The sequence below is a fragment of the Alosa pseudoharengus genome, unplaced genomic scaffold, assembly GCF_046254945.1.
Source record: "Alosa pseudoharengus isolate Yale_2024_CS ecotype anadromous, Long Island Sound unplaced genomic scaffold, YU_APseudo_1.1 YU_APseudo_1.1_scf_15, whole genome shotgun sequence".
Taxonomy (NCBI): Eukaryota; Metazoa; Chordata; class Actinopteri; order Clupeiformes; family Clupeidae; genus Alosa; species Alosa pseudoharengus.
In genome coordinates, this window is record NW_027468620.1 from 5125452 (window position 1) to 5137618 (window position 12167).

Sequence of the window (12167 nt, forward strand, 5' to 3'; positions counted from 1 at the left end):
CAGTCCTGAATCAAAGACAAGGTATCTTTCCTGGGCTAAGGAGAGACAGAGCTGGACCGTTGTTCAGTGGTCCAAACTCCTCTTTTCACATAAAACAAATTTAGCATTTCATTTGAATATCTGGGTCCAATCAAGGTCCCGAGAGTCTGAAGGAAAAGTGGAGAGGCACAGAATCCAAGTTGTCTGATGTGAGTTTGATGTTTCTACAGTCAGTGATGATTTGGGGTGTCATGTCATCTGCTGCTGGTCCACTGTGTTTTGTCAAGTCCAGGGTCAATGCAGCCTTCTACCAGGAGATTTTAAAGCACTTCATGATTCCATCTGCTGACAAGCTTTATGGAGATGCTGATTTCCTTTTCCAAAAGGACTCGGCAACTGCACACAGTGCCAAAACAGCTAGTAACTGGTTTGCTTATGGCATTACTGTGCTTGAACCCTAGAGAATCTATGGCAAATAGATATGGAGACACCATGCAATGAAGCAAATGAGAGACACCATGCAGACCTAACAGTACAAATGACCTTAAGGCCGCTAACAATGCAACCTGGGCTTCCATAACACCTCAGCAGTGCCACAGGCTGATTGCCTCCATACCACGCCACTCCATAACTTGCTCAAACATGGACAAACATTCTCCATAATCAGTGTTGGGCAAGTTACTTCAAAATCCTAATGTACTATGCATTACTTATTACTGTCATTTCAAAGTAATTTGTTACATTATAATATTACTGTCTCTGAATTGTAAGGCATTACACTACTATTGCATTACTTTTAAGTTACTTTCACCAAAATATCTAGAAATATGGATTTGACATTCTAAATGCAGTTTATTACGCTCAATGCAGCTTGCTCTTCCAATGGAGGGAGATGTGATATAGCATAATGACTGAGCTAGGCTTAAGGCAACAGTAGAATGCAATAGGCGCAGTGCTCATAATGCAATACAAGGAACAATCATAGTCAGAATTTTGTTAAAAACCGACAAAAGGTCAAAGTCTGGTAAATTGTGATAGAAATACTGTAACTTTAAGGCCTAGGCCTACTCATTAAAATCAATAGAGAGCCTACTATATTGTAAATCAAAGCTTAAAGGAACCGTATGTAAGATTGTATGTAATCACTTTCAAATTACTGTAGAGCGGTGTATCCCCTTCCCCTCCCCTTTGACTGGCAGAGTTGGCAACCGGATGACGAAACACTACTGACTTTGTGATTAGTAGATAGGAGGAGGGTGGCGCATTAGGCCAAAACACAACATGACAACATCAACATCAGTTGAGGGCTGCAACTTCAGTTTTTAAATGACAATATCCTGGCCAGACTACTGTTGTCAGTGATATAAGTATTTGAAATGAACATGATTTCTTAATGTCTAGTGACATATCAGAGCAATTTTATGATTCATTGAAATACAATTTTTACATACGGTTCCTTTAATAAAGACATGTCAAGATGGTGGCCTGCTGGCCATTTCGGTGCCCTAAGTGAGTGGCTTTGAGTGAGTGACATTTAAATGATAACTCAAACACCTAAAGTGAAATAAAAGGCCTATTATTTACAGACCATTACTGTGTATTTTTAAACATTAATTTCTGAAGAAATTCTGTTTTACTTATAAATGGTGCACTGTCACTTTAAGAGCATTGATCTTTACGTTGTCATAATGCCCTTTTGCCAGCTCTTGTTTACAAGCCTTATTTGTTTGAGTTACATTGATAGCACAATATTAACAATAATATGCACAATGTTCATTGCTTTGGAAATGGAAGTATGCAATGACATGTTGCTTCACATTTCGTTTTGCGAATAAGTGAATTATGAACCTGGTATCCACCTAGCTATCTGAATGGAATGCGTTTCAGTCGACTCAGCTTATCCTGTGCTTCATGTAGCCTAAATGCTTGGAAAACGAATGATTGAAGACCCACCAATTCTAGTACTACGTGGTGATTGAGAGAACCCAAAAGGTATCAAACTTGCATGTAACATCGTGTTAGTGCATTTTGACATTGTAAACGTTATTGATGAAGAGTGAAACGCAGTTTGCAGTAAAGCTACTATTCATTGGTTACATTTGGGTGCCCCCTCTGTACTTTGGTGCCCAATGCAAAGTGCGTGATGCGCGTGGTGGGAGCGGTGGCACTGCCAGGCTACACAATCTTTTTCTGCATTTCTATCCCATATTCGGATTTTTTCTCCTCTGTTGTTCTCGCGTGGTGTTTGCAAATATGTATCAAAACAAAACAAGCGCTTAATTTTGGGTTAAACTGCATTGTAACGTGCGTTACTGAAGTTTGTACCGAGTAAATATTACCCAATTTTTTTTTTGTAATGCCTTACATTACCGCGTTACCGCAAACAGCAATATATTACAGTAATTACATTACTTTTGTAACGCATTACTCCCAACACTGTCCATAATATAGGCAAACTGAGTGGAACTTCACTCTCACATCCGGCAAATAATCTCAGTTGGGGATTTAAAAAAATATATATTTATAGGCTAACCTACAGCCTGGTATGGTAGGCTAACACTTCATTACCTATTAGCCTACCAATATTAGTTTTTCCATAATTTGCACATACCCTTATGGTGTATTGACTGTTTCTCTATACCCCGATGACCTTTATTACGGTATCTATGCACATGTCCCATGCCTCCATATCGATAGAGGGCACTACACGTCTGAAAGGGAAGGCGGTACTTCCGGTTTTTACGGAAATTCTCGGAGTAAACAAACCACATAGTCGTTCAGTTTATACTGTAGATATAGAAACACTACTACGATAATTAGTTTAAAAAATGTCACATCTAGGCGCTTTCCGAAGAGAGTTAGCCGCCGTTATACAAATATTTGTTGAGGCAGCTGTTACTGAAATAGGCAAGTATGTGGTCGGAAATGTTACATGCAAGGGGATGCCTGGCTTTGAAGACAAAAAAGAGGCAAGTCATTCATCATCATCCGAAGTGGAGTCGGACAATGAGAAACTCACAGTGAGTTATTTTTGCCAACATTCTTAATGCTTCTTTTTGTCCATGTTCCCTATGGCAATGGCATGCAGAGTTTGCCAAAAACGGCAAGTAGTGTCTGGTAATTATCCAAACTACATTTTAACCCTGTTTTAGAATGGTGGATTATGAAAAATAAAACCAGCTTGTAACATGGAGATGTAACGCAATGACTTATTGCAAAGAGTAGGGGATTCCCCGGTGTCCTGGCTAAATTTCCAACCTGGCTCATTCAATCTGGCCCCCTAATCATCCCCCACTGTAATTTGCTCATTCACTCCCTCACTCAAGCTGGTGTGTGGTGAGCGTTCTGGCGCATAATGGCTGCCGTGCATCCCCCAGGTGGGTGCTACACAATGGTGGTGGTTAGTGAGGTCCCCCTTTCCATGTGAAGCGCTTTGAATGTTGAGAAAAGCGCAATATAAATGTAACGTGTTGTTGTAGTGTGCCACTGTATAGGCAAAGTCTCTGATGTAGGTGAACAAATTAGGATGTCATCATTGCAGTAATATGGAAATGCACTGAATCGTTCGTTGTGATAGACATGTTTTCTGTGTCAACAGAAGTTCCTGTTGTCGATTTTGGAAAGGCTATCCAGAGATGCCATGGACAAAATCATCATTCTAATGCAGGAGGTGTGTGCCATGCTACAGTTGGAAACAAGGGATTGTCAGATAAAATATGAAGCCCTGCGATCAAAGATTCTGTCACTGGTAGGCACGCCAGAATATATAACATGTTGCCCTGAAGGACTACATGGAAACAAATCTACTGTCAAATCATGCAACTCTGATGTCCAAGTTAGTGGACTGACATTGGGTAGGTCTGATGTGACCGTGTGGATCGATGACATTCTTCATTGTGTCACCATTTTTACTGACACACATTTTTTTAAGCATTAGTTTCCATTATTAGTTAAGCTAATAACATTTACTACCAGAGCTAACAACTGTGAAATTATAAGTTAAATTGTGCTACATTTGATTTACACTGTAATCTGCAAAATAATGCAAAATATACCATGAAGTTTTAAGGGTTTTTAAGTGTTTTGCGTTTTGTTTCAGGTACGTGCCAGACAGTATCTCTTGATGAAGGTCTGCTGGATGTTTTAGACACAGTAAGTTTGTTTAATCATTTTTATTTACATTTTGTTTTTTACATTTCTGACCAAACTGCTTAGCTTCTAAGCCCATAACTGTCCTTGATCTTTTGTAAAACATGATCGGCTGCCCTCAAAGTAACTTTCATCTTCTTTCATCAGTTTTCAGAAAACATGAAAACAACTGAGCTGTCTAATGAGAAAACCTCCCAGCACCTGAGCAATGGTATGTTTGTATAATTGTTATAATAGGTGTAGGTGTGCTGAAGGGCATAGATCAAAAACTTGGGACTGTAAAAAGGCTGTGAAATAGTATAATACTGTGTTTTTGCCCCCCTTCAATTCCCTAGTGTCCAGGACCAACACTGCAGAGGCTGCACCAACACTGGAATGCTCTGAAAATAAGCTTAACACTCCCCATGCAATTGTTGGAAACCAGCAGAGACAGGATGAGGACACTCCATCTGTAAACCGCAAGAGCCAGCGCTCAAGAGGTCGCGGAAGGGTCTGGAAGTTCGGCCCTGTCGAACCAGCGCTGACCTTCAGCTGTAGCCACTGCGGAAAGGCGTTTAGCAAGCGGAGCAATCTGAAAGGCCACCAGGTGGTCCACACGGGCGAGAAGCCCTTCAAGTGCAAGCAGTGCGGGAAGGGCTTCACCACTCGCTGCAGCCTCAACGTCCACCAGCTCACCGTGCACAAGGGCGAGCGGCGCTTCAAGTGCGCCTACTGCAGCAAAATCTTTGGCACGCAGAGTCACCTGAAGGAACACCAGGTGGTGTTTGACGGGGAGAGCACTTCCATTTGCACCCTCTGTGGGGTCAGTTTTCCAGCCAAGTGCAGCCTGAAGCTTCACTGGAGGACCGATCACAAAGGAGAGAAGAGGTTCGGGTGCAGACTGTGTGGGATGGTTTTCCCCAAGGTGAAGGAGTTGCGGACCCACCAGGTCATTCATACGGGAAAGAGGCCCCACACCTGTGGCACCTGTGGCAAGAGCTTTACGGCTCGCCGTAGCTTAAACGTGCACTTGCTCACCATTCACAAAGGAGAAAAGCCGTTCAGGTGTGACGTGTGTGGGAAATGCTTTAGCCAAAAAAGTGGGCTCAAATCGCATCATCGTGTCCACACGGGTGAGAGGCCATATACCTGCGAGAAGTGTGGCCGGAGCTTTAGTATGAAAAGCGCTTTCAACACTCATCAAAGGGTTCATACGGGCGAGAAAGCCTTCAGCTGTGAGATCTGCGGCAAGTGCTTCAGCATCGGGGCCAACCTGGTGCGGCACCAGCAGATCCACACGGGCGCCAAGGCCTACAGCTGCGACGTGTGCCAGAGGCGCTTCACGCAGTCGGGGCACCTGCGCGCGCACCGCCGCCTCCACACCGGCGAGAAGGGCTTCATCTGCGACACGTGCGGCAACAGCTACAACCAGCTGCACACGCTCAAGGTCCACCAGCGGATCCACAGCGGCGAGAAGCCGTACACGTGCCCGACGTGCGGCAAGAGCTTCCGCTCGCCCAACTACCTCAAGCGGCACCAGCTGACCCACACCGATGCCGGCGCCGCGCGGCCGCACGCCTGCGAGGACTGCGGCAAGCAGTTCTACACGGCCGGCGCGCTCAAGGCCCACGGGCAGGTGCACCGGCCCACCAAGCCGTTCACATGCGACGTCTGCGGCCAAGGCTACAGCTCGCTCAGCTACTTCAACATGCACAGGCTGGTGCACAGCGAGGGCAAGCCCTTCGACTGCCCCACGTGCGGCAAGAGCTTCATCACGCAGGGCAGCCTGGAGACACACCAGCGCGTGCACACCGGCGAGCGGCCGCACAGCTGCGGCGTGTGCGGCAGGAGCTTCACCGTAGCGCAGAACCTCAGCCGCCACATGCGGGTGCACACGGGGGAAAAGCCGTTCGCATGCGACCAGTGCGGTAAGCGCTTCACGCAAGCCAACAACCTCAAGGCTCACCTACTGGTCCACACGGGCGAGAAGCGCTTTAGCTGTGACCGCTGCGGAAAGAGCTTTGCCTCTCAAAGGACTCTGACGTATCACAAGTGTGCCGGTGACATAAAGGCTGTTTCACTGCAATAGTGATTATTGCAAGTCCTTGCTTGTTGTTTCTGTGGGTGAGCCGAAGTTAGTACATAAACTTGTCTGATAATGAGGTCTTTTTTCAAGCAAGATATTTCATCGTAATCAACAGTATCACATAATATTTTCTCTGTATTAGACAATCAACCACCTGCTAAGATACTATATGAGATGATTTAATTAATGAATAAAGCATAAGCCTACTCTTTAAAAAAAGAGTACGCTATATGGTTCCGATGCAGTTGTTTGCAAAAACATAAATGCTAATGTATTTTCTTAATACTGAAAGCAGGCAACTGAGTTCTTGGACTGCAACTAGGAATAGGCAAACTGGAGGGGCTTTGCTGGGTGATCAGTTTCATCCAGAATAATCCTGTCTGTGACAAGCTGAAGCTTTTGAAAAAAAAAGGACACTCAATACAGCCTGTGACTCAAGATTTGGACATGTGTGACCATCAACCGTCAACAGTTATTTATTTATAATAAGTTGATGTCACTTTGTCAATCTACTTTGGATTATAAGATTTTACATGTAAGAATACAGTGTATTCCATTATTATTACTATTCCCTGTGGAGGCAATAAAGTCACAGTGTTATTATTTTTTACATTATTTTGTCTTCTATTGTGTTTTGAAGATACGAGGAGCACTGATGATGGCTAAGATTGTCATTGGCATAAGATTGACATTAGAGTGTAAGTCATTGTTCAAATATAGTTTGGGAATGCTATATTTGTAAGCACTGTGAAAACATGTTATGTTGCTGAATGCATTTTCATTGCACTCTGTTTTGCTTGTTTTGAACCTTGGTAACCACCAGAGAGCAGTATTGAGTCACGGCTTTGGAGATGATGTCACCCTCAAGTGTTTTTTTTTTTGTGACTTGGTTTTAAATTGTGTCAAATAAATTGGTCGTTGAGGAAAATGACAGTCACCCTAGAGGGTTCTGCTAAGTACGCAGTTTGGAACTCATTCACTGCTCTGGCCTTCTGTTGATGGTCAGGTTGGAGTTTCTGGGTGGACGATTGTGACGAGTCAGCTGAAATGTTGAAAGTTTGAACTCTTAGAACTGAGCTGTGTAATTGAGATCCATGGGCCGCCTCCCCCCATTCACTACAATGATGAATGCCTGGAACCCAGTCATGTAATAGTAGCTCGTTGGCTCCAATTTAGTGTCACATTCATCGCATTCACCTTTTTTAAACTGTGTCATTATGATGTCTTTGAGTTTTGCACTTGAACTTCTGAACTTTGCAGGTGCCATGTCCCATAGGCTGTTGATGCCGAGCGTGGCACTACAGTTCTGATTAACTAGGATCAGAAGTGGTGATCAGATTAAATTCAGGCCTATGGAAAGCAGGCACAGTGGTGTGGTGCAAGTCTTCAGGAACCTGAACACATGGACCACCCCTGCAGCCATGACCGGCCCACTTCTCATCATGCATTCTCCCTGCGTGAGCCATCCCCTCGTGTCACGCAGCATATGGGCTCTATTATGGTGGCACTCATTCATGGCATGGCCGCACGTTGTCAGCGAGAGACAGAGATGCACTGGAAGGCTGTGCAAATCACTGGCTGCAGTGTTTACACTATTTCATATGATGTGTCTTAATGCAACCTACGGTAATACAGTATTTGATCTCAATCTGAACATGTAGCTAGAGAATTTTGCCAATGCCTTCCAAACAGGAAGGTCACTAATTAATAAGTGGTGTGTGAACATTTCTGGCTGATGTGAGTGATAGCTTTTTACTGGCCAGATGTAGTTGGCCAATCAGTCAGTGTAGTCTTATGCTGGTCAAATGTATGTGCAGAGCTGTAACATTCTTCTGATATAATCTAGAGCTATTATGGAGCTAGGTTTTTGATTAGAAGCCAATACAGTTCATGCAGTCTGTCTGCAGATTGTTGTTTTCTGGATTGTTAGGCTTATTAAAAAAAATAATAAACTTTTAAAACAAACTATGAAGTAAAAAAAAAACATCTCAGCCAACAGTGCTGAAATAAAACTAAGAAATTCAATTCATTCATTAATACACAGTGCTTTGAATTCCAGCCCTTCTGCCGTTTCCTTTAGCTCAGTTGCCTCTTAAGGAAATGGTTTTAACTGAGATCGAGATTCTTTGTGGTGGAAATTATCCGTCTGTTTACAGAAACCATTAACTTGAACAATGATTGTGTGCTGCATCCAGAGATGGCATGCGTGCGAGGCCGTGTACCGGCTGCAATTACAGAAAATAAGGAGAGGCTTCGCTCTGTAACTCGGTCCACAATGTGCAAGGAAAACTTTTATCTGTTCAAGAAGAAAATGAAACTTTAATCAAAACGAAAGCGTGGCACTGTCATGAGAGCTATATTCATATGTAAGAAGTAGATGAGTTGAAGCTAGGTAGGCACACAAAGGGAGTTGGCATATGGGCTACTGTTTTCAGAGGCGCTGATGTGAAATGATGAAGACTTCTCATGGTTTAAAAATGTGAAGATAAGATTTTATATTCTTTTATATAAGCAGGGTTGTGGAACTTTGTTGTAAATTGTTTTCCTGCTTCACTTGGTCTTTAAGGTTACAAAAAGAGGACCCAGGATTGGTAGGATAGACATGTGGATACTTATTTTACCATAAAATGAAGCACCGCAGGCCTACAAATGCTGTCCATTGCCTGCTTTGGATTTGTTCCTGCTGAAGCTTGTCACATTTATAAATAGTTGAAATTAGCATATCTGATGTTGAAAATCAAAGATATGGTAATACTGTATATCAGCTGTCTGGACCCCACATTGTGGAGACCACAGTGGAAAACAACATCATATAAAAATAAAGATAAAGAAAGGTTATAACTTTGGGGTCTAGTAGCCTACTCTTATACAGTATAATTATATAACACTGTAGAATCTTAAAGTGAGACTACAACAAGAGGATTCCCATGTCAGCTTTATTACACTGAAATTTGAAAACGTGTTCAGAACATCTGATGAAAATTGAACTAAGCTGCACATGGAGAGACCAAGAGTTGCCTATTGATAAGTCATTATCACGGCTTGCGGTCCAGAAAGGACACCAAAGGCTCTCTATTCATTAGTCTTTTGGTTTCAATCCTGCTGTTTGTTTCAGTAAGCAAGAACTGACACTTCAACAGTCAAATCTAATGAGTTGTTGCATTAGTTTATTAATTAAGTTTATTGCCTGGGGCAGACAAGCATATCATTTGATGTGGTTCCATGTTAAAAGGGTTTTGAGATTATTTTTGTTTTTACACCATGCAGGCTGATGTGTGGCACTCCTGGACTCTACTAGCTGCCAGTGTGATCGTCGTTGCTGATGCTGGTAGACTTGGGAACACAGCCAAAGTTAAGAAAGAGGAGATGTTAAAGTGATCTCACTTTAATTAATGTTGACATTAGGCACAGTGTCTGGCACACAGCATTTATGTGTGCCTTAACTAGAGTGAAATAATTGGTCTGGTGGACATGATATCAACACAATCACAGGGGCGGTGATACATTAGGTCATTTACCTTCTCGCCTTCAGCGACACAGCCATGCAAACTGCTCTCCTGTGTGAGTCAGTCACATTAGTGCCATTCTCGTCCCACTTTGAGCTGCAGTTACTTGCATCTCAAGGAATCAGTAAACCTGGTCTTACCAGCTTACTGCGAGTCTGTAGGAGATCAAAGGGTGGGATACATCTTACCTTGTCTCTGCCAATTTCTGCATTAAGCAGCCTCAGAGCTCAGCTAACACTTGCAAGTCTCATATTTTAGTCAGGCTCTCATGCTCTCCTGGTGGAACACGTCCTTATTGTTAGTGGCATTAGCGCCAGTGATTTCTCCGACTCAATTCAATCACAGCAATTTCCCTCATGCCTTTTAATGCTGGGAGCGCAAAACAGTGCTGGCTTTGATCATATCAGAGTTGCTTCAGAATGAACAAATTCATGTGTTTTTCTGTCCGTGGCCTATTTTTTTGTTATTCTTCAACAGCATACCTTGGTGCTGTCAGTTGAAAGGGTCTCAGTGTTAACTTGTTGTGGAATCAACATTTGGAAAATAAAATTGTTTTGAATGTGAAGCTCGGTAATATGGCCTACTTTTTACTTGACGAAGAACACATGTAATTGTGTGATAGGCCTACGTATTGGTCTCTCCTTCTCTCCCTCTCTTTCCCCAGTTTATCATCTTCATTGCCAGCTACAGGAGATTCAGACATACATGTAGGACTATTTAAGGACGAGGATGTAAAAGGGGAAATAGAGGTAAATATCATTCCATACTATTGCTCAATATCAGCATGTTAGGGCCCATTTTAATGGATGACAAAGATGTCTGTTTAAGCAGATTCTTCAACAAGGAAATTGTTTTTGTTGATGTTGATACTGTGTGACAGCTCATTAGCAGTGAAGTTAAACCAGCAGCTGCATAGAGAGAAAGAGGTACAAACAACACTCTGCACAGTATGCAGAAGAATGAGGCACGCAGGTGTCCCCTCCTTCTAAGATGAATGGACTGTCCTTTATCAGCCTAACTGAGTATTTGCACAGATGCATCTCATGGTGTCTGCCATTGATGTGCCATCTTGCAAGCTGCACTGAGACGTGTGTGTGTGTGTGTGTGTGTGTGTGTGTGTGTGTGTGTGTGTGTGTGTGTGTGTGTGTGTGTGTGTCCATCTGGCTGATGGTACCCATCATGACCTCTGCAAAAGGCTCTGACCATCACAGCAAGCCTATTAGATCAGCCCACTATGGGTGCTGACCCTAAAGACGCCCACAGTTTCTCAGGCGTTGAGTTTGCATTTTTTTACACACACACACACACACACACACACACACACACACACACACACACACACACACACACACACACACTCTTAATGTAACTACATTTCATTGTAGCAACGGGTTAGACAGATGAGGGGAAAGGGACAAATGTTTGATGCATTTCTCTGTCTGACAATGCAATATCCCCTCCATAAGTACAGTACGCTGTGTTTGGAAAATAGGCAAACTGTGGCCTAGAGATTGGGATGGTTTTATTTCAGTTAGCCTAATAGCTGGTTTGATTTGCATTGAGAGATGATTTTATGCCAATCGTGAAATATGGCAAAGGGTATGTGATGATGTGGGGTTATTTTAATTCCAAAGGCCAAAGGAACTTCATCAGGATGTATAGCAGCCTGGATCCATGAAATAACTGGCCTTTAAAAATAAAAATCTGCCTGCCTCTATGGGAATTTAACATAGGTTTAACATAGGGGTATGAATACTTATGCGCCCTGTATTTTACTGAAGAAGCATTTGGGCAATTCCATGGAAAATTATGTTTTTTGTAACATCCATAACGCCAATAAAATGTGATGGTATGGTATGAGGTGAATGATTACATGACATTTGAGCATTTACTATTTTTGGCTAAAGAATGTACATGAGAAAAAATGAACGAAAAATGAATGTTATCATTCACATCATACAAATGCCAAGGCATTTCACTGGCGTTATGGATATGACAAAAAGTCAATTTTCCGTGGAATTGCCCATTTATTTATTAACGATACATTGTTCATTCACATAGACAATTGGTGTCCTTAAAGGTTGGATTTTTCCTCATTTTTTTAATTAAGGCATTAAAATCCATTTCCAAAAGATGTTTTTTTTTTATTCCTCTTTTTAGTCAACTTTAGCATGGGGCTGAAGACTTTTTATAGGCACTATATCTACTGCCAAGGCCTGAAGGGGATGGGGTTAACATTTACTTCTGCTACACTGGCAGAGAATTCATGTGAAACAGACTGTGGGAGGTGGAAGGGGTTTGAATGCTGTCCGGCAGTATTATGAGTGGAACGTTGGAGGGATAGAACCGGATCAGGGTTCAGACCCAACTCCTCCAGGGGGCGCACGATTGGAAAATCTTCACCTGCTGCTATGCTTGAGGCCAGCTCTGGTTCTTCCAAAGTGTCTGTGCTAAATGGTGCCACTGCC

General features: G+C 42.8%; 1 protein-coding gene across 3 annotated transcripts; it reads left to right on the forward strand.

The window, feature by feature from the left end:
- Positions 1-2713: 2713 nt before the first annotated feature.
- On the forward strand, positions 2714-6805 carry LOC143124057 (uncharacterized). Of its 3 annotated transcripts, none has more exons than XM_076285327.1 (5): positions 2714-2999; positions 3578-3833; positions 4079-4131; positions 4276-4339; positions 4464-6805. In XM_076285327.1, the coding sequence occupies exons 1-5, from the start codon at positions 2808-2810 to the stop codon at positions 6194-6196; spliced, it is 2298 nt and encodes a 765-aa protein (XP_076141442.1). In that variant the 5' UTR covers positions 2714-2807; the 3' UTR covers positions 6197-6805. The 3 variants fall into 3 exon arrangements, with proteins under 3 accessions (XP_076141442.1, XP_076141443.1, XP_076141444.1); XM_076285328.1 differs by having other exon boundaries at positions 2716-2999; positions 3578-3649; XM_076285329.1 differs by lacking the exon at positions 2714-2999 and having other exon boundaries at positions 3654-3727.
- The last annotated feature ends 5362 nt before the right edge of the window (positions 6806-12167 follow it).

Excerpts from the sequence above, each read along its gene's own strand:
- LOC143124057 (XM_076285327.1), top strand. The coding sequence starts at position 2,808 with ATGTCACATCTAGGCGCTTTCCGAAGAGAGTTAGCCGCCGTTATACAA. Across the intron at positions 3,834-4,078 it reads AGTTAGTGGACTGACATTGG|GTACGTGCCAGACAGTATCT; the intron begins GTAGGTCTGATG and ends GTTTTGTTTCAG. Across the intron at positions 4,340-4,463 it reads CTCCCAGCACCTGAGCAATG|TGTCCAGGACCAACACTGCA; the intron begins GTATGTTTGTAT and ends TCAATTCCCTAG.